Source organism: Equus quagga, chromosome 15, assembly GCF_021613505.1.
Source record: "Equus quagga isolate Etosha38 chromosome 15, UCLA_HA_Equagga_1.0, whole genome shotgun sequence".
NCBI classification, from domain to species: Eukaryota; Metazoa; Chordata; class Mammalia; order Perissodactyla; family Equidae; genus Equus; species Equus quagga.
The window spans coordinates 51,004,513-51,028,932 of record NC_060281.1 but is presented as its reverse complement, the minus strand read 5'-3'; the positions used below and the strand labels follow the sequence as shown (position 1 = coordinate 51,028,932).

The 24,420-nt window shown below is 44.3% G+C and overlaps 1 protein-coding gene across 6 annotated transcripts in view; it reads left to right on the top strand.

Moving 5' to 3' along the window:
• The window catches only part of PHACTR1 (phosphatase and actin regulator 1), a 287,803-nt gene that overhangs the window by 46,110 nt on the left and 217,273 nt on the right, over positions 1 to 24,420 (top strand). The window contains exon 1 of one of the 6 annotated variants that reach the window (XM_046640771.1): positions 3,257 to 3,743. The exons of 4 other annotated variants lie outside the window; for them this stretch is intronic. In XM_046640771.1, the coding sequence (XP_046496727.1) occupies positions 3,491 to 3,743 (253 nt within the window). In that variant the 5' untranslated portion in view covers positions 3,257 to 3,490. Of the gene's footprint in view, positions 1 to 3,256; positions 3,744 to 24,420 lie in introns of those variants that run through there. One more of the 6 variants, XM_046640770.1, reaches the window with a different exon arrangement.

Below are 24,420 nucleotides of genomic sequence, written 5' to 3'. Positions count from 1 at the left end.
TCTGTGGGATCACACTTCAAGTAGCAAAGTCTTAGGGCCCCAAACAAGTTTCAAGGAGGGGATTTACCAGTCAAGCGTATCCTAAAGAGGGGAGGGGGATGACATTGTCATGCACCTCAGTGACACTGAGAGTGATCACAGGGGACTCTTTCACATTTGGATCATCTGGGTGAAAATGCTATGCAGGGGGCTGGCCCGGTGGCATAGTGATTCAGTTCATGTGCTCTGCTTCCGCCGCCCTGAGTTTGCAGGTTCAGATCCCAGGCACGGACCTAGCACCACCATCAAGCCATGCTGTGGCAGCATCCCACATAAAACAGAGGAAGATTGGCACAGATGGTTAGCTCAGGGCCAATCTTCCTCACAAAAACAAAACAAAACAAAACAAAATGCTGTGCAGCCTACATAGGCCCTATGTTGAGAACCCCTGTTATAAGTGATAGAATGCTCTGGACTGTCCTTCCCTTCAGTATTTCCCTCCTTCCTTTTAGAAGAGAAGACAAAAGTCCCACAATATTTTTTTCAAGAATGCTGTAAGTTGACTGTTTTCTTCCATTATCAATGCAGGGAGATGATTATCAACAGCAGCAATAGAGCTGAGCCATAAGTACAAGGATTGTAATTATGGGATGAGACAAACACACTCTGTATAAAGAGCTCTAGGACGTTAGAGTAATGGATACCCGAAGAAGGCTTCATTGAGGTGCATTCAGGGTACAGAGCAGGGTCAAGAGAAAATGTCAGATGTCTGTGCACACCTGCCCTGCTCCTGCTGAGGGTCAGAGGAAAGGTGGTGCTGGCAGCCACCAGACACAGCCATCTTCTTCCAAACTGCTGCCAGCACTAAAGTATATTCCATCCTGGTCCCCTCTCTACCCACGTTCTGTTGTAACAATAGGAGATAGTGCTTCCCAGCTTCCAAATTCAGTCCGAGACACTAAAATTCAGACATCTGCTAAGGGCAGCATGGTCTTATAGAACTTTCAGCTATGTCAGAAATGTTCTACCATCCAATACAGTAGCGCCGTTGAATACAGTAGCCACTACAGACATGTGACTATTGGGCACTAGAACTGTGACTAATGCAGCTGAGGAACTGAAATTGAATTTTAGTCAGTTCATGTGTAAAGAGCCACGTGTGGCTAGTGGATCCCATATTGGACAGCACAGGTAGAAGCTGAAAACTCAGGGAAGACAGTTTAGGAAGATGGAGCACCAAACAAGGGAATGGCTGTCTGTGGTACAGCTTCATCTTTTCACATACTTCACATTAATAAAGAGCCCCCACAACTGCGGGCATCACCTTTAATATTTGAGCTTACGCTGGTGGTCCTGTCAGTGTTCTCTATGCTACAACGCCAGCTGGCCAATTAAAATAGAGACACCCAGAGCCTTTAGGCTGGGGCTTAGTATTCAGTGAGTGAATAAAAGATTGCAGTGGGCTCAGTTGTTTTAATAAGACCATACCGGGTCTAGGCAGGTCTATGTTCTGAGGCGTGCAATTAAAAAAAAAACTCATTTAAGAAAAGATGTAATTTTTTCTTTTTCAGAAGGGAGTTAAGAGATGACACAGTTTGGGGGAGGGATCTGAGGATTAGGAAAAGAGAATAACAAATGTTTGCCTGTGACACGATGCAATAAATTGCCTCATACACTCCACCAGTATAACAGATGGGTCCTTTGCCATCTCTAAGATAAGGCTTATAATTAACCAGAGACTGAGTGACATGAATCTGACATGAGCCGATATAGTGAGATTTACCTGTGGCTGGTTGGGCTGGTAATCCAGGCAGAGAAGGGAGGGGTCCCCGAGAGCCCCCGGGGGGCATCAGGAGAGACTTGGTTTTGAGCTAATTAAAGAGAGCACAACTCCAACACTCGAACTGCACTTCAGTGCCTGACGTCTCCTTCTGGAGCAGGCTGTGGTCCTGGACACCCCATGTTCCTAACTACGGAATGCAAATGAAGCTCTGAAAGTGCTGACTGGGGCAGAACGTTTTGCAGATGAGAAGTAGGATAAATGACAGAGTGGTAGAATTGGAATGATCAGAAGCATATTATAGCACAGTAATTTACTGTCCCCAGTGGAGTGTTGACCCTCTTCCCTGGGAGGTGAACTGTACATGTAGAATTTGCCCTGTTGGAGGAAGGACTGGCAGTGATCTGCCCTTTGTGGAAGGTGCAGTCACAGTGTATTATGAAATTCACTTTGGGGAAGTTTCTGGAAATAGCTGGTGGTAATAGTGCACCCTTTAACTTACACTATTTCCATAGGCAGGAAAAGAGGGTGAGGGTTGTGGCTCACAGGGGTGGGGTGGGATGACAGAGGCTCAGAGTCAGACACACCTGGCTGTAAATACCTATTTCACCACTTCTGCTTTGCATCAAGATCACCTGGGGAGCTTGTTCAAGCTACAGATCCCCAGGCCCTACACTGACCTACTAAACCAGAATCTCAGGGCTTGGGGTCCCAAAGTCTCTATTTTTTAAATAAGCACCCAAAGCAATTGTGGTATGAGGCTTCTGTAAGCCTTAGCTCTCTTAAAGTGATGTAGGATTCACAACACCTGAGTCAGGATTATTGCGTAGACATTGTGTGATATTTTAAAAAAGCGCAGAAGACAAAAGGCTCAATAACTTGTAGCTGTTATTATTATTGAGCCATTGATGTACCTTACTGAAGACACTGTTCTTTCTTTGGAAATCTCCATAGATGTCCATTGCTTTGCTAAGCCTTATTCGCTGTGCTAAGACAGCTGGGGAATCTTCAGCCAAATTAGCTGGGATCCCAAAGTTGCGAGTTGTTGTTTCTGAGTATTGATAAAAGCAGCCTTTTCTGTCCCTTTTTACTCTAAGTTTCAATGACACTGGTGTAAGAGCCCCTTCAGGCTGAGGAATTTCTATTGAGGGTGAAAACATCAATTATGTTGTAACAGGTTGTCGGCTCCAGAAGTCAAGGGCTGTGCGTTGGACCCACTAGAGAATGATAATTCTGGCCTCCGAGAGGTGCCTGCACCCCGAGGGCTCCCAGCGCAGCGGCCGTCAGGGTGGGACGTCTCGCTTTCAGAGTTGGCCGCGTGAGGCTTGAAGAAAAGGGGGAGGGGGAGGCTGGCGTTGTGCCCTGAGCTCGAGAGAGAGTGAAGGTAGCTGCAAACCCAGCAGGCTCAGTTGCTGGAGCGGAGATTTACGGAGGGGTGGGGCTGCCAGGGGAGGATGTGCATGTGAGGCCGCGAGAGAGGTGGGAGTGGAGCATCTCAGGTAGGACCGAGGAGCGCCTTCCGGAAAACCTCCTCCGGCCGCGGGATTCGGATTGGCTCGGTCCACGAGGTCAAGACCCTTTCGGCGCCTTCCCCTGACCCGCCCCGCCGTGGTCGCGTTGCTGTAGAGACGCGGGAGCGGGGCGGGGCGGGGGCATGCTGGCCAGGCGGCTGGGCGCGAGTGGCAGCGCGGGCGCCCGAGCAGCGGCCGGCCCGGGGCGCCCGGGGGCCGGATGGCGGAGCCCACGCGCGCCGCGGAGCCGGGGAGGTTTGCGCTCCGCTTGCCGCGCTGCAGGGAGGGCGCGGTGCCAGGCGCGAGCGCCCAGAGACCCAAAAAGAAAGCTTTTTATTTGCTGAGGATGAAGCCCCTGAAGGAGCCCGCCCCTAACAACAACAACAACGTATCCTTTGTGATCCATTGTCAACTAGGCAAGGAGATCAAACACATTTGCAGCAACTGCAGTCGCGGGGAGGACGCCCGGGACGGTGAGTGCCGGGGCCCGTCGGGGCGGCGGCGAGCGCGGGAGGCGGGGAGGTCGCTCTGTCAGTCCCCAGTGTGGGGACACAGCCGGCGTCTCTGCCTGGATAACTGCGAGGACATCCGCCCTCTTCGCAGGCGTGACCCGCCTGCCCGGCACTTTGCAGAGTGCCGCCCAGAGCCAAACCCAGACCGCATCCGTACCTAGACCATTGATGTATGTGCTCCCCCAAATAAGGGGTTTGAAACAGTTAAAGGGACAACTCTGACATTTTCTTTGGGAAGGTGGGGTTTTCGGGGATTTGTCTGGGGCAACATTACTAGCTTTAACATGATTATTACACCTGCTTTCTGGGCTGCTTAGCTGTACGCCCATCCTTGCGTTGTGATGGGCTATAGGCTTTGCTGGGCTGCGTTACAGATGTGGGCTTGAGGGGGGTTCACTTCGGAGAGGTGGTTTGGCCTCGGCTACAGCGCCCAGCGCCCTGGAGACTTGTGGAGTTGTTGAATGATGTCTGTTTAGAGTAAAACATGGCCGTGATTTTGGAGTGCCGCGCCTGGCCCCTTTGGAATGATGCCTAACGGCCAAAATGTGGGAGGTGGGGGAGGGGGCGTGCCGCGGCTTTTTCCAGGTGAGCCTGTGCGTGTGCGAGCCAGAGCGCTCCCCCAAATCCTTTCTGAAGTGGGGCGGTGAAAGGGTGCCAGGCTGCCAGCGAGTCTGGGCAGAAGGAGCCAAGAAGGAGGACTGCTCGGCGCGGACCAGGCAGAAGCCTCTGCAGATGTGGACGCGCCTGTGTGGCGGTGCGTTTCGCAGGAGCCTCCAGGCGATCCGAAGCAGCTCCCAGAGCCTACTCCGGAGGGCCACTGAAGGTCGCGGAAAAGTTTTAGGCAGCTGATTTTGCAGGGAAAGCATTAGCCACTGGCCGGCCTGAAGCTCCTCGCCTCGCTTGACACTCACACCTGCTTGGGCAGGCAGATTTTCCTATCCACCAGGCAGGTTTCGCTGGTTCCCTTTTGGAAGAGCAGATATTACTTAGGATCCCTCCCCCGTTGATTGTTCTGCCTCTGAAGTGCAGAGTAATGAAGTGACTGTGGCTTGGCTAATGTCTTTTCAAAATTAGAGTCTTGCTAGTGTAATTATACTTTTCTTTGATTAAACTACAAGAGACGCTGTGCAGAGTGGAACTAGGCATCCTACGGAAAACCGGCTGTACTGGAGGCAGGCAGGCGCGCAAAACACGCTAAGGCTGCTCCTGTTAGGTTTGGGGGAGGATATCCGTTTATGAGAAGCACACACCCGCTGACATGTGTTTGGTCCTGTGGTTACTATATAAGCTGATGACACTTATGGAATATAAATGGATTAATGGGATGATCCAAAGCCAAACTTTTACCATATGATGTGATAGAGCGTGAGATGCTGGCTAAAATATTTATTAAATGAATCACTGTGTTGCCTGAATTGCTTCCCAAATGGGCTGCTTGCAGAACCTTGGGAGTTTATTTAAACTGGGATCTCTAAATGTTGCTTCAGGAAGGAAAGGTCTGTGTCTACACTCAAGGATGCGTGTTTACATGTGTAATTATGAACACCATCACTGGTAATGTTAGACCGTACGCTGTCAGTGGAGGTGGGCATATATTTTAGCATGCAGCACGTATTTCTGCTTGCAACATGCATCATGTCTGCAGTCTCCAACATTCCAGCATGTCTTAAGGAGATACATGTGGATGTTCATGTGTCATCTCAAATGACAAAAATATTTAATTTCAAAAGATGCTTGTACAGAGGAGACCTCCTGTTATGGTGCCTAACTTTTGCCTAATTGTACACTACACTGCTAATCCTGCCTTCCTTGAGTGTGTGCACTCATGTCATCACTGAAATAAAATGTCAGAGGTTTAAACCTTCTACTTTTACTACCAGACCCGAAAACAGCATTGCCCACTGGAAAAGGAAAGGAAGTGGTCAAATCAGTTTCACTTTCTGCAAAGGTTGCCCTTTGATGGTAGATTGTTCTGAGCGGATGTTCTGTTAGATAACTTCTCCAGAAGCTGCTTTCCATTCGAGTCATCTTTTATGGCTGCCAGGAGAGCCACTATTTTAAAGGTAATGTATAGTAAAGATTGTAGCAATGCGAACAGATTTGGTAGGGCTCGCTGGAGGAGGATGTTTGTTGCTGTGGGGCATGCCCGCATCCTGTCCAGCACCATGAATGTGTTTGGTTTCTCATTCAGCACGGAGGAGGCCATGTAGTGGCAACCAAGGAAAATTTTGGTGCAGCTGGAAAGCCCTCACTTGCAATTTTACACAGGTAAAATTTTACAGAGGTATTGCTCTGTGAGTCTCTCTCGTTCTTAATTTCTTCATTTATAGTATGCAGTTATTTTAAATATATTTAAAACATTTTAGTCACTTTCAGTTTAAAGACAATCTATCACTAAAAGTATTTGACTTATACAGAATAAACTTTCAAAGGAAAAATATTCCTGGCTAGTCGAGCATATGTAAAAGGTGAAATTACATTTTAACAATTGCTGTTTTATTAAGAGTATTTTTTTTAAAAAGTTCCTCGTATCCACTCACTAGTATTAAAGATGCTTTACTGACCTTATTTTAAGTAGTTTTCTATTAAAAAAACAAACCCTATAGAATACAGTTCACCATTAACAGCCAAAGATAGTTTGTGTTTCCTTCATCGTTGCTGTTCTGGTTGAATACTAAAGCTGTTTTCAGATGAAGAATCAAGCTTATATAGCACTTCCGTGCTTTGGCCACAGAGCAAGTACAGGGTGGAACAAAGATTCAAAACCTTGTCTGTCTTTAAAATCTAGATGCTTTCCCCCATGCCATCAAGGTGATTTTTTTTAAATGGCACCTACACTGAATGTAGAAAATTAGGTACTGCGATGTGTATGTGTTATATACAGGTGCAGCCTCGACAAGCCAGGTATATTAGGATACAGAATTAGAAGAAATTGCAGAATTTTTTTAGTACATTCCATTTTTTAAAAGTCTGCCTTACCTACTTGATAGAGAGGCTAACATTGGTAGGAATAGAAGGAGAGAAATTTTTAGCTAAGTAGATTAGAAGTTATGTACCTTGTAAAGCTACAGGAAACAGCTAAATCATCGCTGAACTTATATTGGAAGTTAATAGGAGACTATGATTTAATTTACAAATAGTTAAAAATCAACTTTAGGGAGAAATCTATTCTAGAAGGCAAGATATTTCTGTATATAATTTCCTTATATACAGGAAATTTTCTATTCTCATTTGAATTCCTTTTGAGTCTGTAAATAGTGAGAGAATTATCATAGGGATTAGAACATCATTGATAATTATGTATTAAGATGTAATTTCAATAGAAATACAACATTTTAACTTCTTTTCTTTTTTGAGGAAGATTTGCCCTGAGCTAACATCTGCCACCAATCCTCCTCTTTTTTACTGAGGAACATTGCCATGAGCTAACATCCATCACCAATCCTCCTCTTTTTGCTAAGGAAGATTGACCCTGAGCTAACGTCTGTGCCCATCTTCCTCTGCTTTATACGTGGGGTGCCTGCCACAGCATGGCTTGATGAGTGTTGCATAGGTCTGTGTCTGGGAGCCGAACCGGTGAACCCCGGGCCGCCAAAGCAGAGTGAGTGAACCCAACTGCTACGCCACCGGGCCGGCCCCCATTTTAACATTTTTAAAACAATTTTTAGAAATATTTCAAAGCCTGTATCTTATAGTGGCATATTTAAGAAGTAATCAAATGATAATGCATTTATAAACAAGACATATGGATTACAGCTGTTACCCAGTGCCTTTTACATATCATTAATCGATATTTCAAGGCTGTCTTCATTTCCCTAACTATGATTCCTGTTCTTCACATATTCATATACAAATTCACCACTCCATTGACTCACTAGACACACTTCCAAATTCTGTGTTAGGGATTCGAAATAGTGAACATGTTTTCTAATGAATTCCCATGTGAACCTTTAGGAATGACAGTTTGTCATAATACTTCTCCGTTACTCTGACCGTTGGGTTCATTCAGCAAGACAGCCTTTTAGAAGAGAATGCCTTTTAAGTTTGTATGGGTCAAATCCCTCATTTTGCAGATGAGAAAACTGAGGCGCATAAAGATTAGGTGAGCAATCCTTCAAGATCCATCCACTGTTGGGTGTCAGGGCTGCTGACAGAACTTGTCCCTTGTTGAAGGAAGCCATTTGTAAGCAGTGGTCCAGAGCTGGGTCCTGGAACCGCACTGCTGTTTTCAGATAACAGCTCCTCCCCTTGCTAGCTGGGTGACTTTAGGATACCACAATATTATCTACTGCCTGGGGTTGTGCGAATTCAATGAAGTAACTGGTACAAAGCCCTTAGCATGGTGCCCACAAGAGAAAGCCCTCGGGAAATATTAGATGTGATTTCTATCATTTGTATTGTTACCGTCAAGTCTAATTTTGTCTTGGGTTTTTCCTCCTGCTGGACAGCACTGCTTGACCTCTTCTGTAATTAAACTTTCTTGGATTGGGTCCAAGATGAAAGCACCCCGTTCGACTCTATATCTAACAGTTAACACATACATTTCTAATAAGGCGAGTGAAGTAAGAGTGAGCCTGGCAAAGAGCCCCGTCAACAGTGCGCATGTCAGCAGTATTTTGTTTTGCTTTTTCGGTTTTAATGTTTCAACAATCAGGACCAGTATGTTGTAGGTAAAAGGACTCACCACATATGTCTAAATTTACAATGACTGAGCATTTTTTGGTCGGTTTGAGTCATCAAAAAAATAGGCAAGGTGACATCCATTGTTTCTCAGGAAGAAAGAAAAAAGGTGAATAGTTGAAAAAAGTAGTTACTGGGGGGCTGTCCCCGTGGCCGGGTGGTTGAGTTCACGCTCTCCACTTCAGAGGCCTGGGGTTTGCTGGTTCGGATCCTGGGTGTGGACCTACACACTGCTCATCAAGCCATGCTGTGGCAGCATCTCACATAGAAGAACTAGAGGGATGTAAGACTAGGATATGCAACTATGTACTGGGGCTTTGGAGAGGAAAAGAAAATAGTAGTTACTGGAAAATTCTGTAGTCGTGGGTCTTGTGGAATCTCAGTTAAAGGGACACCTGTGGAGGATTTGGCTGGAAGCAAGGGGTAGCGGCTGGGAAACTGCTTCCTTAAGATCAGGAGAGCCTCGAAAACGCTGACTGAAGCAGGGTAGAGAGGTGGTGTGGAACCCTGAGAAGAAGGGCCCTTGCTCAGGCAGCAGGAAGAGAGAGGAAGCCGGGCTTAGCAGGATGTGGGCAAGGGTGTACAGAGTGGGGGATTCTAATGAAGTTGTGTGCTTAGAATTCTGTTGGAGTATCCTGTCCTCGGACAACGGAGCTGTTGATTGATGCTCTTACATTCGTTTGTAAAACTAGCAGCTTGTGTGTGCTGGGCCCCCTCAGCTTAGGGAGAAGTACCAACAGATACAACGACCATTGTTACCCTTGGAGAATTTGGACTCTAGTGAGAGCAGCAGGAAAGTAAACTGCTCAATTATTGGAGGAAGCTGTTAACTGTGCGGGTAAGGCAGGAGGGCTTCCCAGAGGAGGTGATATTTGGACTAGGACCTAGGGGAGGAGTTTTCCCAGATAAAGAGAGAAGGGCATTTCGGTAATGAAAAAAACACACTCAAACCATTTAAACTGTAAAAGAGTGTGCCTTTCTCGGGAAAGGGGAGAAGGTCAGCAGGTAGAATTTGTGGAATGTAGACAGGAGATAGTCTGGAAACGTGTTGGGGCATCTCATCATTTTTTTCCAGCAATACATTTTTGAAGCATTTTTATGTGCCACGTTAAGCATTGGGGATATAAAAATCAGTCAGATAGTATGGCGTTTGCCTTCAGAGACCTTATAACGTAGCACAGGGAGATAGACAGGTAGACAAATACGTGCGCAGAAGTTCTAAAAGTGTTGGAGAGAGAAAGGTGGTGTTTTAGAGGTGGGAAGGAGACAGTGGTAGGTCCTACTGTGGGCAAGAAGGGAGTCAGGAAAAGCCTCCTACAGTTTCCGAAGGAATTCAGATTTCATCCAGTGAGCACTGAGGGCGGCACAGGGGTTTTTAAGCAGAGGTGATGTGATAAGTTACTTTCTTTTTAACTTATATTATGGAAAATTGTACACATAGACAAAAGCAGACAGAATAGGATAATGAAGCCACATAGACTCATCACCCACATTCCCCCGCTCCTGGATTATGTTGTGGCAAATCTGAGTGGGTTTGTATGATGGTGTTCTTATGATGGTCTAACCAGGGACCAGCCAAGAGGAAGGGCCTGGGTCCCACGGCCGCTCAAAGCTCAAGAAGGGGCGTCGCAAGACCTTGAGCAGTGCATGTGGAAAGACCAAGGTTCTGCTGTTTTGTTACAGACTCATGCCAAGGGCCAGTGACGCTTTCAAGCATCTGCAATTCAAAGGCAGTTGACTTTATCTTTAGCATAACTTTGAACTCATACATAATTTCGCTAATAATTTTCCCTTCCATTCTGGTATCTGACACTTTACAGACAACATCTGTAAACATTCACTTAATTTAGAAGAAGAAATGTTAAAAATATTTATAAAATCTTGAGCTTAAAATATACACATATGTCTAAAGGAGCTAAAAAAGATCAAACTAGGAAGATCAATAGATAAAATTTATACATAAAATGTTATTGCAAGAGAGGGATAAATACTTGTTTGCTAGTCCCAATCATTCATTTCTCTCGTTTGCTAATTAATACGAATGGTAAGCATTTTTTGGACTTGAATAGGTGTTCAGAGTTTTAAGGTGTGTCTGAAAGGAGGGGACACGATGAGCCAGGTAGGAGCCGCCTGCAGTGGCTCCACGGTCCATGCCAAGTAGGCAGTTGTGATGGAAGTGATGAGGTGCAAGGGAGCCTGTTGAAGGCAGAGAGCCAGGGGCAGGAGAAGGGGTGAGCTTCCCTCAGCCCGAAGGTTGACAGGGGAGAAAAGGAAGGACCAAGGAGGCCAAAGTTGCAAAGCTCTGGGTAAGAGAACCAGAAGCAAAACAAGAATCCAATTGTTGGGTTGGAAAAGAAGAAATGAGTAGTAGGGATTTTCTGCCTGGGGAAAAATCAGCCACAATGTTAGCAGCAGCCCACGTGAAAGAAATAAGGGGATGGTTGTTTTTACAGTTGTAGTATTTCTATGTTCAAGGCCAGAGGAAGGATAGAATGTAGTCATTCCTTTCTTACAAGGCTAGTAACAAGCACTGAGGCCTACAGAGAACTTGATGTGCGAATATAGAGATACAGGATGAGTTCCTGCCCTTGGAGAAACTCTCAGTCCATGGGGGAACATTGCTGTATAGGGGTGGGCTCAGGGTGCTGTGGATACACATGTGGCGACTCTGTCTCCTTCTCCGGGGAGAAGGCCAGCGAGGTCGTGTGGGAGGAGACAGCACTTGAGCTGAATTGTGATGGGTGAAGAGGGTTGGGCTGGCAAAGATGCCTGAGGGAAAGTCACTCGGGCAGGATGAAGCATGTACAGAGAAAGGCTGGGAGGCCCAAGGAGGGCATCCCATGTCGACTCCTCAGGGCCAGGGTCTGCCTTGTCTCTCCTTCTATCTCCCTCGCCCTAGGCAACCACCAAGCTACTTTTCGTTTCTGTAGACTTACCTATTCTGGAAATTTCTTATAAATGGAATCATGCAGTATATGGCGCTGTACCTGTCTTCTTGCACTTAGCGTAATGTTTTTAGTGTTCGTCCATGCTGCAGCACGTTATCAGTACTTTCTTTTTTTGCTGAATCATTGTATGGATCTGACATATTTTGCTTATCCATTAATCAGTTGATGGGCATTTGGGTTGGTTCCACTTTTTGGCTGTTGTGAGTAATACTGTGGTGAGCATTCCTGTACAAGTTTTAGTGTGGATGTATGTTTTCATTTCCCTTAAGTGTATACCTGGGAGCAGAATCGCTGGGTCGTATGGTAACACTCTGTTTAGTGATTTGAGGAACTGCCAGATTCTTTTTTCTCTTTTTTTTTTGAGGAAGATTAGCCCTGACCTAACATCTGCTGCCAATCCTCCTCTTTTTGTTGAGAAAGACTGGCCCTGAGCTAACCTCCATGTCCGTCTTCCTCTACTTTATATGTGTGACGCCTGCCACAGCTTGGCTTGCCAAGTGGTGCTAGGTCTGCGCCTGGGATCCAAACCTGCAAACCCCAGGCCACCAAAGCTGAGCACATGAACCTAACCGCTATGCCGTGGGGCCGGCCCCCAGATTCTTTTTAACAGTGGCTGCACCATTGTACATTTCCAAAAGTAATGAATATATGAAAGTCCTGTTTCTCTACATTCTCTCCAATGCTTGTTATTATCTGTGTTTTGAATTATAGTCACCCTGAAGGATTTTTAAGAAGGAAAGTGAGAAGGTTCTGAGTTGGTGGTCAAGAAGAGAGTTAATTCAGTCCATTTCAGAAAGCCAGTAACTTTAGAAAACCTAGATGCCTTACATAAGTGTATTTCTGTTATACTTTATACTTTGCGCGTTATTTCCTTGTAATCATCAGAACAACCTTTTAAGGTTGGAATCACTATCACGACCCTTTTAGAGAAGAGGGAACAGGAAATCAGAGTGGTTGCGGCTTCCTGCGTGTCACCTGCTGGTGTGGCTGTACCTGGGCCGTCCCTCTGGCTCTGCCTGCGCAGCCGGGATTGACTGCTTCTGAGATGTGAACCTCTAAGAAGAGAGAGTTATTCTGGCCAAGAAAGTTTAACTTCTTAAAGTGATTACTTAAATGTGAAAATCATTCAGGAAAATTTGGGCAAAAATGAACACTCAAAGCAAACTGTCAATTCATTAAAAATCGAGAGAGGAAATTATGTGGCGGAGAGTGTGTTTGGTTGGAATCAGGAAGCCTTGGGGACCACTGATGCCCTCTACTCGCTCTCAAGTCACCTTTGTCCTGAGTTTCTTCCATGTGCAAAACGAACTTACTTCTCTTCTCTGAAGACCTTGCTGAGGTGCCTAAATCCATCTCGGTCACTGGGTGGTAAGCTGTGCCCCATGACCCCTCTGCCTATTTTTGTAGGTTGGGGAATTTTTTTTACAATTGCAGATGTTTGACCAAAATCAAAGGAAGAATACTATTTAGTGACACGAGACACTTACGTGAAATTCAAATGTCAGCGTCTATAAATAAAGTTTTACTGGAACACAGCCACAGCCACACACAAGCGCTTACGTCCATGGTGGCTTTTGCACTCAACTGCACAGCTGAGAAGTTGCACAGAGATCCACAAGGCCTGAATACTTACTCTCTGGCGTTTATCTGAAAAAGTTTGCTGACCCCTGACTACATCCAAGTTCCTGTGATTAGCAAATACCACTCGTAATCATCTTCGCACTAAGATCATCATATCTTAGAATTGAAAGGGACCTGGTCACTGTGTCATTCCCGTGAGCTGCAGTTTTGGTTTTTTTCAAAAGCCTTCTTGATGTCCTAGTGTATGCGGAGGAGCAGATTTAAAATGAAAATCGACCTGAAAAGAAACTACTCATCTGAACTGGTTTGTGGAGTATCTTTGTTTTCCCCGCCCCCACCCTGACCTTTCTGTGGGCTTCAGGCTGGCACATTGACAAAGGGGAGGGGTGTCTAATCCCCACCTAAGAGCTAACCATCTTGACTCCGTTATTGTTTCGGTGTGAACTTTAGAACAATCGGCTCTGCTGTTTTGGCACATGGAGATTTGCCTCCACGGTAGTTATTTAGCAACCCACAAAAGTAATTATAAAATCAAATAATTATCTTCTAAACAAGCTGGAACCCCAGCAGTGGCTCTTGGGGGGGAAAAAAAAGTTCCTGTTCCTTAATTTTCATTTTTAGGGCTGTGACATTCTGCTTTGCTTGCCCCCTCACCTCGCTTGTTGTGTTATTTCAAGGACAATAGCGATCTGCGAGGAAGCGCCAGCTTCTTTAGACGCAGCCTCCTCAGAACAGTAGCACTGCTCCAAGCTGATGAGCGGAAGGACAGAGGAGCAGGCAAGAAAGGGGGAAAGCAAAGGCTGATTTAATCCTTCTGGTAATAGGAAATAAAATTAAACAGGAGAATAACAGCCTACCAGACTATGTTGCTGGTTGGTTTGAATTATCGAGAGCTGCATTGTATAGTGAGGCCTCCAGATTCTGAAGGTGTGCTCAGTAAGAGTTGGCACCAGTATTTCCTGGCACAAAGGGAGCAATGAAATCTGCTCACAGTTAGCGACCATCCGCCTCTGACAGGCTGGGCGTCTACCAGAATTAGGTTATTTCTTGAGAGACGTAAAGGCTGTTTATGGGCGAGTGTTGGTCTAACATGTTGCAGATACGGTAAATAACATTTATTTATATGTTTGGAAACTCACTTATCTGATAAGCCGGGCTAATGCACATGTTGAAAGGGTGTATAGAGAAGCAGATCTTGGCGACGGGGACCATCAGGGTCTGCCACACATTCAGGAATTTCCTTCTTAAAATTTCAGTAACTCACTAATTTGTGATTCCCTTCGCCAGCCCACTGAAAAAGTCAAATGGGCCACAGACAGGAGCACATCATCCCCAAAATGAACACATGGTGAACCTTTTTGGCTTGCGGGAAGCCCTAATGTTGTCCTGTCCAGAATGGATAGTGTGTTGCGATTTCCTGCTAGCGGTGATATGAAGTAGGCATGTACTGTTAAGCGGCCTGTGGTCAGAACACCACTATCCAAAGTAAAACTGAATACAAAAGAAAAGATTTTAATATTTGCAGCTGAAAGAGCCCTTTGCGGTGGAAGTAGGAATGATGAACTGCTGGACCCTTCCCATCCTTACCCAGGTCTTCGAGATTGAATCATGAATGTAAATGTAAAGTTCTTGTGATAAGACAGTAGAAATAGCTTGGAATACTTGGTGAGTGCAGTAGTCATTGGGCTGCGTGCCTAGGTTAATTTTTCAAGTTTTTCTAGAAGGCGGAAGAGGGGAACATATAAACAGAGTATCTGTATTCAAGAGGTGAAAGTAAAGAAAAGAAGATATAACCGAAGAGTTCTTCTTTAGAAGAAGAAAATTTACCTTAGACCGCCCACATATAAACCAGATAAAAGAGGGGTTGTTCCCCTGCCCTCCCATTGACCTAGAGCTTTTCGGAGCCACAGTATGAGTTGTTCACTGCTCTGCCCCATTTAGATGAGACGTAATGTGTTGGAGAGTGATTATTGTATTTCTAGAATATGAACATCACCTCATGACAGAGGATTACACCCCAAATTTTAATTCTTTGTAGATGATGAAACATCTAACAGAGCAGCTTTGACATAAATAAGTTATAACCCAATAAGTTATAAATTATTCGTATGTGTATGGTACACCTTAGGGTAAAGTTCGTTTGGGGAAAATGTGTATATTGGCTGAAGAGTTACATTACGTCATATATAAATGGGTAGGAATATAACGTATAACGTTTTTAGATTCAAATTATTTCAATAGGAATGTTTAATCTCATGCCAACATTAATAACCATCTGTTAAAAAAAAGCAACTGCTTAAAATGAAATTGGATCAGATACATAGTCCCTTTACTCCCTCCTTAACGTTGTTGACAGTTCCGAAGTTCACCATTGGATTTATAAGCAAGTATTAAGGACCAAACAGGAACGATATTTAGCATTTAAGCCATAAGTATGACAGATGGGTCAGTGTGTGTTACTAGCTCAAAGGACATAATTCAGCATGAATGAAATGGCACAAATTACTTTGAAAATATCATAATGTAAATTACAGTAAGATTGAACCGGGAGGATTTCCACCATGATTTTAGAAAGCAAGCACAGCTTATTTTTATAGCAGAATCCTAAGAGTGCAATTCCTGGCAGTGTTTACCATGGAGAAGGAATTAGCAGCCTCAAGGGGAGGGTTAGGAAAACAGAGCACCCTCCGGGATTCAGGCTTCTGCGTCTCGGTTTCAGTGGCCTCAGCACCGCCTGGCCTCGGACAAGTCATTCCGTCTCAGCCTCTGTTTTCCTTCTTGTGAAAGAGGCAGGAGGATGGGAGGATCATGCTTGTTTTTCCAGAGGGCCTTGAGAATATTCAGGAGGTATCTGGAACATCTTCAAAAGTAAAACACACAGGGAGATGTTGTGCTTTTATATCCGTGGTGCCAGCTTGCACATTCCATCGGGAGGAAGGAGATGAATTTCTCGTTTCTCCTCATATTCTCCTGTCTATCCAGGGTGAGGGTTGATGGAAGAATGGAGGACTGAACAGGCTGTGCGACCTGTAGGACCGGGAAAGTGATAGTCGTTTTATCTCAAGGTGAAAGAGCAGAGGGATCCCCTGAGCTGGGTGAACAGATGGCAGAATCATTGCTGCTACACTGCGTCTGGCTGTGAGTCCTCACCCCCATACTCAGCCGAGCCCTTTTCAGACTGTGCGGGTCACTGAGCTGTGGCGAACTCTGAAGAGCAATCTGCTGAAGGCTACTCTAGAGATCAAGTACCTTGCCAATGGCCACTCCTCCTGCCCTAAAGACAAAGGCTGCGTGCTCTTAAGCAAGCATGGATGGGCTGAGGTCCTCTAGGAAGTACAGATCCTCTTCAGAATTCACAGTCCTCTGCTGTTCAATTAAATCCATAGATATCACAGAGTTTTAAAATGAACGAGTAACGTCTATGACTTAGGGATAAAAGATGTCAGAGTGGCTTAGGGGCTAGTCAGGAAGTGGGTGGGAAAATTGGGGGACTTTGCACGTTCATCTTTGGTTTTAATTTGCTCCCTTACTTTGCTCCCTTATGGTTACTCAAGACCATAATTTCTTGTGTTCCTCCTGAAACACAAAAGTTTAAGTTAGCCTTATTGCTTGTGGGAAAATAATACTTTTTTGCCTGATGTCTAAATGTGCTGAGGTCTGTGTCGTTATAACCAATCCAAGGTAATAAGTTGGAAGTGACAAGTTCTTCGATGCCATGTGGAAATATGTTCTGCCCAAATTCTAGGGTCTGTGCCATTCCAACAGAGACCAGCAGAAGCAATGCTCTTCCTGCGAAAGGCTTGTGAAGCTAAGGGAGCTGTGTCATGCCGCTCTGCTATTTCAAGTCCCAAAGCAGCTCTGATTACGGTGTGAGAAGCTTTATAACTCAAGGTCTGAAGTCCAATGTGGAGATTTTTGTCAACTTTACGGAGATGTTTTCCAAAATTTGTTCCATGTAACACTTGCTCCATAGGATGGTAATAGATAGTATGGGAAAAATGTCAAGATCAAACTAATTTGGAAAACTGAGCTGAACAAAGTGAAGTAGATTGTTTTACTCTCTGAGCCCCTTGGTACACCCACGTACGTCGTGAAACGTCAAGAACTGAGAGTGTGTACTTCTTTACCCAGATTTATTTGTCACACACAGTGTTGGGGTTTTTGGGGGGGTACAGGGGCAGAGCATCACCCCATAGGAGAAAATAATGAGCTGCTTCAGAATTCTCCCATAGAAAATACTAGATTGATTGACTGTGTTTCCCACTTGTGAGAGATACAGAATCATGCAAAACAATGAGGTTTGTTCATGCATTTTTCTTTCCAACCAGCAGCAGTTAGCACCTAACTTTACATAGTAACTGAGACGAGGTACTTTCACTTTTGCTGGACATATTTATTCAGTGATTTTTGGTTAAAAGAGCTGTGAATGCAAATTAAACTGTTATATTGATTGTACCTGAGCTTCAGTCAATCCAGGAATCAGGGACTTCCTCTGTTGCCCTAGTCAGGCCACACGATAGAACCATGTGTCAGGTCTGGGGCTTCCAGAGCCCTTGTGACCTCAGTGTGCAGGACATTTTGGGTCAGTATTTCTCAACTTTAGGACTGTTGACATTTTGGACTGGATAAGTCTTGTTGGGGGGCAGGGTATTCTGTGCCTCGTAGGATATATAGCAGCATCCCTGGCTTCTACCCACTAAATGCCAGTAGCATCCACTGTCTTAAAATGGACCTGGGATTTGTTTTAACCAGATGTGGTACGAGGACAGACACAGAGACAACTACCTTGGACAGAAGATTTTATTACTTACAATTCCCCAGTGGAGGGGGCCTGCCATGCCGTGCAGGGCCACATGGAGAAGTACCAGGGCCAGTCAGGAGGCAGAAGCACCGAGGGGAGAGCATAGCCCAGAGCCTTTATTGTGGTTTTTGCAGGGAAAGAAAGGGTTAGTCAGGGTAGGCAAGTTTGAGCAAGTTTAAGATTGGGTGGTTTGAATAATTTTGACTGGGTCAGGCTATAGAGGTGGTCTCTAGCTATCAGGGCCCTGGCCCTCGAGTGATTTAGGGCAGAGGAAATATTAGCTTGGTGTGTGAGAAATACTCGAGGTGGTGGGATCAGGCCATAGGCTTGGACTGGTTGGTTTGCCTATGAAAGACATGCTAGCAGGCCAGTTGTTTACTATCTCAAGGAATTAGCTAGCCTTGGGAGGGGCAGTCTCTCCAGGCCCCAGGATGTCAGAGCATCATAAAACACAGGAAATATTAAAAACATGATTCATATACCCACCACCTAGTTGTGACAACCAAAAATGTCTGTAGGCATTGCCAAATGTCCCTTGGGGGGCAAAATCACCAAAGCAAAGAGCGGTGTGGACTAAAGTCCCAGGAGAAGGCTTGGAGTGAAGGTGCTGGTTTGGGTTGACGGAAGTCAGGCAGAAGTCCTGAGTGGAAGGATTCACACGAACATGAACAGAGGGAGGGAAGGAAGAGTAAGTGTACTGCTTTTCACATAATAAAAATAACATCTCTTATTCCCTTATTCTGTGCTGAGCCCTGTGCCAATGATGGGAATTACGTACTCAACCTTCCCAAGAACCCCATGAGATAGGTACAGTCGTTTCTCGGGATGCATGGGGGATTGGTGCCAGGACCCTGCGGATACCAAAATCCCGTGGATGCTCAAGTCCCTTAGTCCACCCTCCATATCCGTGGATGGGGAGCCTGCAGCTATGGAGGGCTGGGTTTTATCTCAGCTTGGCGGAAAAGAAATGAGACCTGGAGGGGTTAAGCAACATGCCGGGGCTCCCCCTTGTATGTGTTGGTGTTAGGATTTGAAATTGGGTCTCTTTTAATAAAAGACTGTGTTAATATGATTAGAAATAACGTCAGGTAGAGTTAAAGATGTTAAATTACAGACAGAAGTGTCTGGACTTAAAGGGATGTGCTACATGGCATGATGGCAGATTCTTCAGCAGGTGGGTGGTGGGTGACAAGGGTATTTCAGTTCATCTCGCAGCATCAGCTCTGCAGCAGGCACAGGGAGCTGGTTGCAGGTGGGCAGGGATGTTGTGGAGCTGAACGAGATCAAGTAACACAGGTGTGATGGTCAGTGCTTGGCCAAGGGTGGCGACAGAAAGGGTTGGAGCAGAAAGGGTTGTTAGAGAGATGTTCCCAGACAGCAGGAAATAAAGACTGAAGAAGTGGAGAATAAAGGGTTACTCCATTGTGTCTAAGACAAAAGTCTAGAAGAATGGTGATGCCCCCCCCCCCCCCCCCCCGCATGGAAAGGGCATAGGTGTAATAGTGAGGCAGGCTAGGATCTCAGGGGTGTGGTGGATTGTGGACTCACTTAATGTTTTGAGTTTTAGTTCATTTGCATACCTCATTTTTAATTTTCATAATAGCACACACTCATATTACAGTTAATATGAGCCAGACACTGCTGTTTGCATATATGCATATATCTTTACATGTATGAACTTGCTTATTGCTCACAATGACCTCTGAATATGATCTCCCTCTTACAGATGAGGAAACCGAGGCTCAGAGAGGTTCAGTAACTTGCCCCAAACCTAGCTCCCTGGAGCTATACTGCCTCTGGAGCATGTTATTAATACTCAGCTGCTGGGTACTCTTGGCAACTTTATCTCCTGTCATCACTGGGCGCACTTACCCGCTTCTTTGTTTCCCCTCCTATGAATTGAAGGAGTGGAGCTGATAAATCCTTTTAGGTCTACCATTTTGTGTCCATAAGTAATAATTCTACTTACTGAACAAATAAGACATAATTCTATTATTCAACATAATGGAGACCTTTTTCTTAAAAAGAGAAATGAGCTTTCAGATGTTGTCATCTCTTTTTTTTTCATTTTCTACAAGAATCAGTCTAGAATTTGTTCTTTTTCAAGTGGTGGCTCTTTTTTTTAAAAAGAAAAATGTTTTTTTGGGGAGGAAGATTGGCACTGAGCTAACATCTGTTGCCAATCTTTCTCTTGGCTTTTTTTTTTCTTTTCTCCCCAAAACCCCGGTACATAGTTGTATATCCTAGTTGTAGGTCATTCTAGTTCTTTTATGTGGGATGTCTCCACAGCATGGCTTGATGAGTGGTGTGTAGGTTTATGCCCAGGATCTGAACTGGCAAACCTCGGTCCGCCAAAGTGGAGTGCATGAACTTAACCTCTCCAGCCATGGGGCCGGCCCCTCAAATGTCTTCTTTCTGGGGCCTTGGTTGGCTTGGGAAAAGAGGCTTCATCCCCGGAATCCTAGGCCCCTGAGCAGAGTTCATAGGAAGCCATTCTGCTGTGTGTGTATCTGTTTCCCCTGCTCATCTGTGAGCTCCCTTGAGGGCAAGATTATGTTTTATTCATTTTTGTGTTCCTGGCATGTAACTTGTTCCCAGTAGAAGATCAGTAATTGCTTCTGTGTTTCGTTTTTTGCTTTTTAATTTCAGACTGTGAGGCAATCAGATGTAGTAAGTTTCACGTGTATAACATTATCATGGTTCAGGTAAACTCTTTCCTGAAGAAAAGGACAGTATTAGCCCTCAGGACGGCTGCAGAAATAGAAACAGGGAGTCTTGTTGGAAGGAAATGAAGCTTCTTGGCTGGGAAGTGTGAGAGCAAAGGGCTTCCAACGCCTAATTGTAAGGAGCACGAGGTCGAGCGGATGTGACTTGGTGTTGAAGCATTTAGACAGGTGGCGGTGGACTTTTGCTGTAAAGGGCCAGAGAGTAAACATTTCAGGCTTTCGCCATATGGTCTCTGTTGCAGCCGCTCAATTCTTTCGAGCTGTTGTAGCTCAAAAGCAGCCATAGGCAATATATAAATGAAAGAGCGTGGCCGTGTTCCAATAAAATTTTATTTACAAAGACAAGCAGCAAGCCAGATTCGGACCGAGTGTCATAGTTTGCCAACGGCTCGTGTAGACTCTCAAGTGTGACAGAACAGGTCACAGCTGTGCCACTTGCTAACCGTGGCCTTCATCAGATTAAGCCTCAGTTTCTGCATCTGTAAAATGGTCACTGTAACAGCATCCACACCTAGGACTGGTGCTAGGATTAAATGAGATATAATATAAAGCCTTTGACACTGACCCTAGCATACAGTAAGCGCTCAATAAATGGTGGCCCTTATTGTTCTTATTATAAGTAGTAGTTATCGCTTCCTAACTTTTTTTCCTTATTGCTTTTCATTGTATTGAGTGAATTCACATTGAATTCAAGCTGGTGAGTGCTGGGTCAAATGCTTTATTTGCAGCTCTCTCTGTCTCCAGACTTCTTGAGTTTGAAGAATAGTAAGGAAAATAATATCTGTAGTTCCTAACAATGAGGATTGCTGGAAATATAAAATTCATGTGCAGTAATTCACAAAATGCCTGGAACATAGCACTCAATATATCGTAGCTAATAGGAGGAGGAAGGAAAGAAGTTGAAAATTGTAAATTTTTAAAATAAAGAATGTAGAGCCATTTACTGATTACATTAAAATCTTGCAGAATTTCACAAATAGGAATTCTAATGGGGAGATTTTTGCATTCAGTGTCCATAATGACTTAATTTTTTTACATTTGGAATCAATTAATTGCTTGGCTCTGTTAATCAATGATTTCCTAATGTGGAATCCATTGCTCATAAACTAGGAACTTTAAAACAAGTCAAGGCATTTGCTTTTCAGAATGATCTGTTTGTGTTATAGCTGAACCAGGCTGGATCACATTTGCAAAACAGCAGTCAGTGGGTCATGAAGAACAGTCTCTGTTTTACATATGGGAACACTCGTGATGAATAGTCGTATATGTGCTGAACCGTGGTCGTACAGTTATAATCCAGGAGGTGAGAGCAGAACTTATCCAATTAGGCCTGGCTTCTTCCGAGTCATGTGTTCTAAGGTATAGAGAGCGAGGTTTCTTGTCATCGGCAGTGTGGACATTCTGGGCCAGATAATTCTTTGTTATGGGAGGTTGTCCTGTGCGTTGTGGGATGTGGAGCAGCATCCTGGCCTCTATCCAGTAGATGCCAGTAACAAGCCCCACCCCGCCCCAATTATGACAACCAGCGTGTCTCCAGATTTTATCAGATGTCTCCCTCCCCGCTCCCCCTGCGTTGAGGAGCACTGGTGCAGACTGATGATTAAAAAGTGCCTGGAGACCTCACATTCCAGCATTTCCAAGCAATGATAACTTATTCCTATGGAAACACACTTGCCAGATTGCTCAGGAAAGTCGTAATTTCAGATATTCTGCCCCACGGGGCCAACAGGTGTGCCTACGCTTGGATGCCAGCACAGGCTGACTTTCTTAAGTTTGAAAATACGGTGACCATCCTTCTGCAGGGTTTGTCTTGTTTAGACCCTGAAGTTTTAGTGCATTTATTGTACCACTGTTCGCTTCGTCTTTATGAGTTTTTCTTAGACAAATTGTTGACACACTTTATACTGGTTAAGGACATTAAATGTGATTATATACTAAGAGTGATGTAAATCTGCTGTTAGTTTAATTGAAACACGTTTCATTTAAAACTTCAATAAGCGGAGCAGTACAAGGTTTTGGTCTGATTTTTCCCGTATTGGTGCTAAGGTAAAGCTTTTTTGGTGGTTTTCACATATAGCATATAGTTGAAAAATAATGGTGGCCCATAGTTTATATACTTGGCTTTCCAGAAACGTAGTTACTTTAGGCTCAACCTATTTATTTTGTCTGAATTTGTGTATATGTAATCATTTGCATTTATTTCCCCCCATTTTATAGCATTTGACTATGGAAAAGGAACTGTGTACATAAATGACTCTCTGTTCATTTTGAGCTCTCAGTCCTTGTGAAGTCATGGCTGTGCAGTAGAAGGGATCCTATTCTTGTGATTATAGCAGTATTTTCTAGATTCTTCTTAGTGTGTACAGAATATCCCTTGTGCCTTGTATATTTATGAGATATTTACTAACTCTGTTATGAACTTTTATACTTTTTGAGAATATGGAAGATGATATGAGATAGATTTTTGTTATTGGAGTTTTGGTCAAAAGTTCCAATTAGAGAAAAATCTCAGTTTTGTGAAACTTACTAACTTTTGTTCCTGAATGTCATGAAAATGAAGCTAACTTCTCCCTTTCCTTCTCTTTTTCTGTACTTTCGTTTTTCGTTAGTGCTAAGATTTTAATCTTTACTTCAATGCCATTTATAAGGAGAAAAATCTGTGGAGAACAGCAGCTGATTAACAGCCAAATCGGCTAAAGTTTCTGCATAATCGTGTAAATATAGCACTGGTGCATATTCTTGTCATAGAAATGGCCTATGGCCCCATTACTCAATGACCTCCTCCCCTGCCCCCAGCCAGAACCTCCCAAAATTAGGAATAACATAAAATTGTCTTCAAATTCTTAAACGTTAGATTTTTTTTTTTTTTGAGTAAGATTAGCCCTGAGCTAACATCTGCTGCCAGTCTTCCTCTTTTGGCTGAGAAGATTGGCCCTGAGCTAACATCTGTGCCCATCTTCCTCTACTTTATATGTGGGACGCCTACCACAGCATGCCTTGACAAGCGGTGCTAGGTCCATACCCGAGATCCGAACTGGTGAACCCCAGGCGGCCAAAGCAGAATGTGCGAACTTAACCGCTGCATCACCTGGCCAGCCCCAAACATTGGCTTTTTAATATAGCAATATGTTTACCATTGCTTTGTGGCAGGGAACTGATTTGGAAGAATGAAGTGAGGATATTTTTCTCTCTTTCCAGCCTCAACTAAATTGTGGACATGTAACTATTTGAGGTTATTTTTCATTTTCAGGGTGCAGTACTGCATGCACTTGACCTGTTCCAGCTACAGTTCTCATAAAAGTACTATACACAAATATTTTTGCCAGCTTTATGGACCAGTTGTCTCATTATGGGTGCATTCCGTGAAAAGGTACCATTATATCGTTGATTCTTTCTATAAACAACCTTACACAGCACTTATTGGCAATTAGGCAAAAAAACTTTTTAAGACCACCTTATAATGCTGTTTGTCTCCAGCTGTTTATCCTAGTTGGTTGGCCTCAGAACCAGAAAGGAAAATGCAGAGGATAGCAGTGATTCAATCTGTCAGAATTTTGAAGCTTAATTCATGCAAACCTGACTACAGACATAAACGTTGCTTCGACTCTTATAGTATGAATTGTTCTAGAAAAGAACTTTCTTGGTGCTATAAAGGTAGAGCTGACTTGCCTTCTTCCTGTCCCACAGAGTGACCTAAACAAAATGCTAGTTTATGGTTTTTTTAAATAAAATTGTCTGTATCTGAAATCTTTTTTTTTAATCTTTTTTTTTTCTGCTTTATCTCCCCAAACCCCCCCTGTACACAGTTGTATATCTTAGTTGCATGTCCTACTAGTTGTGGGATGTGGGACACCGCCTCAACGTGGCCTGACGAGCGGTGCCATGTTTGCGCCCAGGATCCG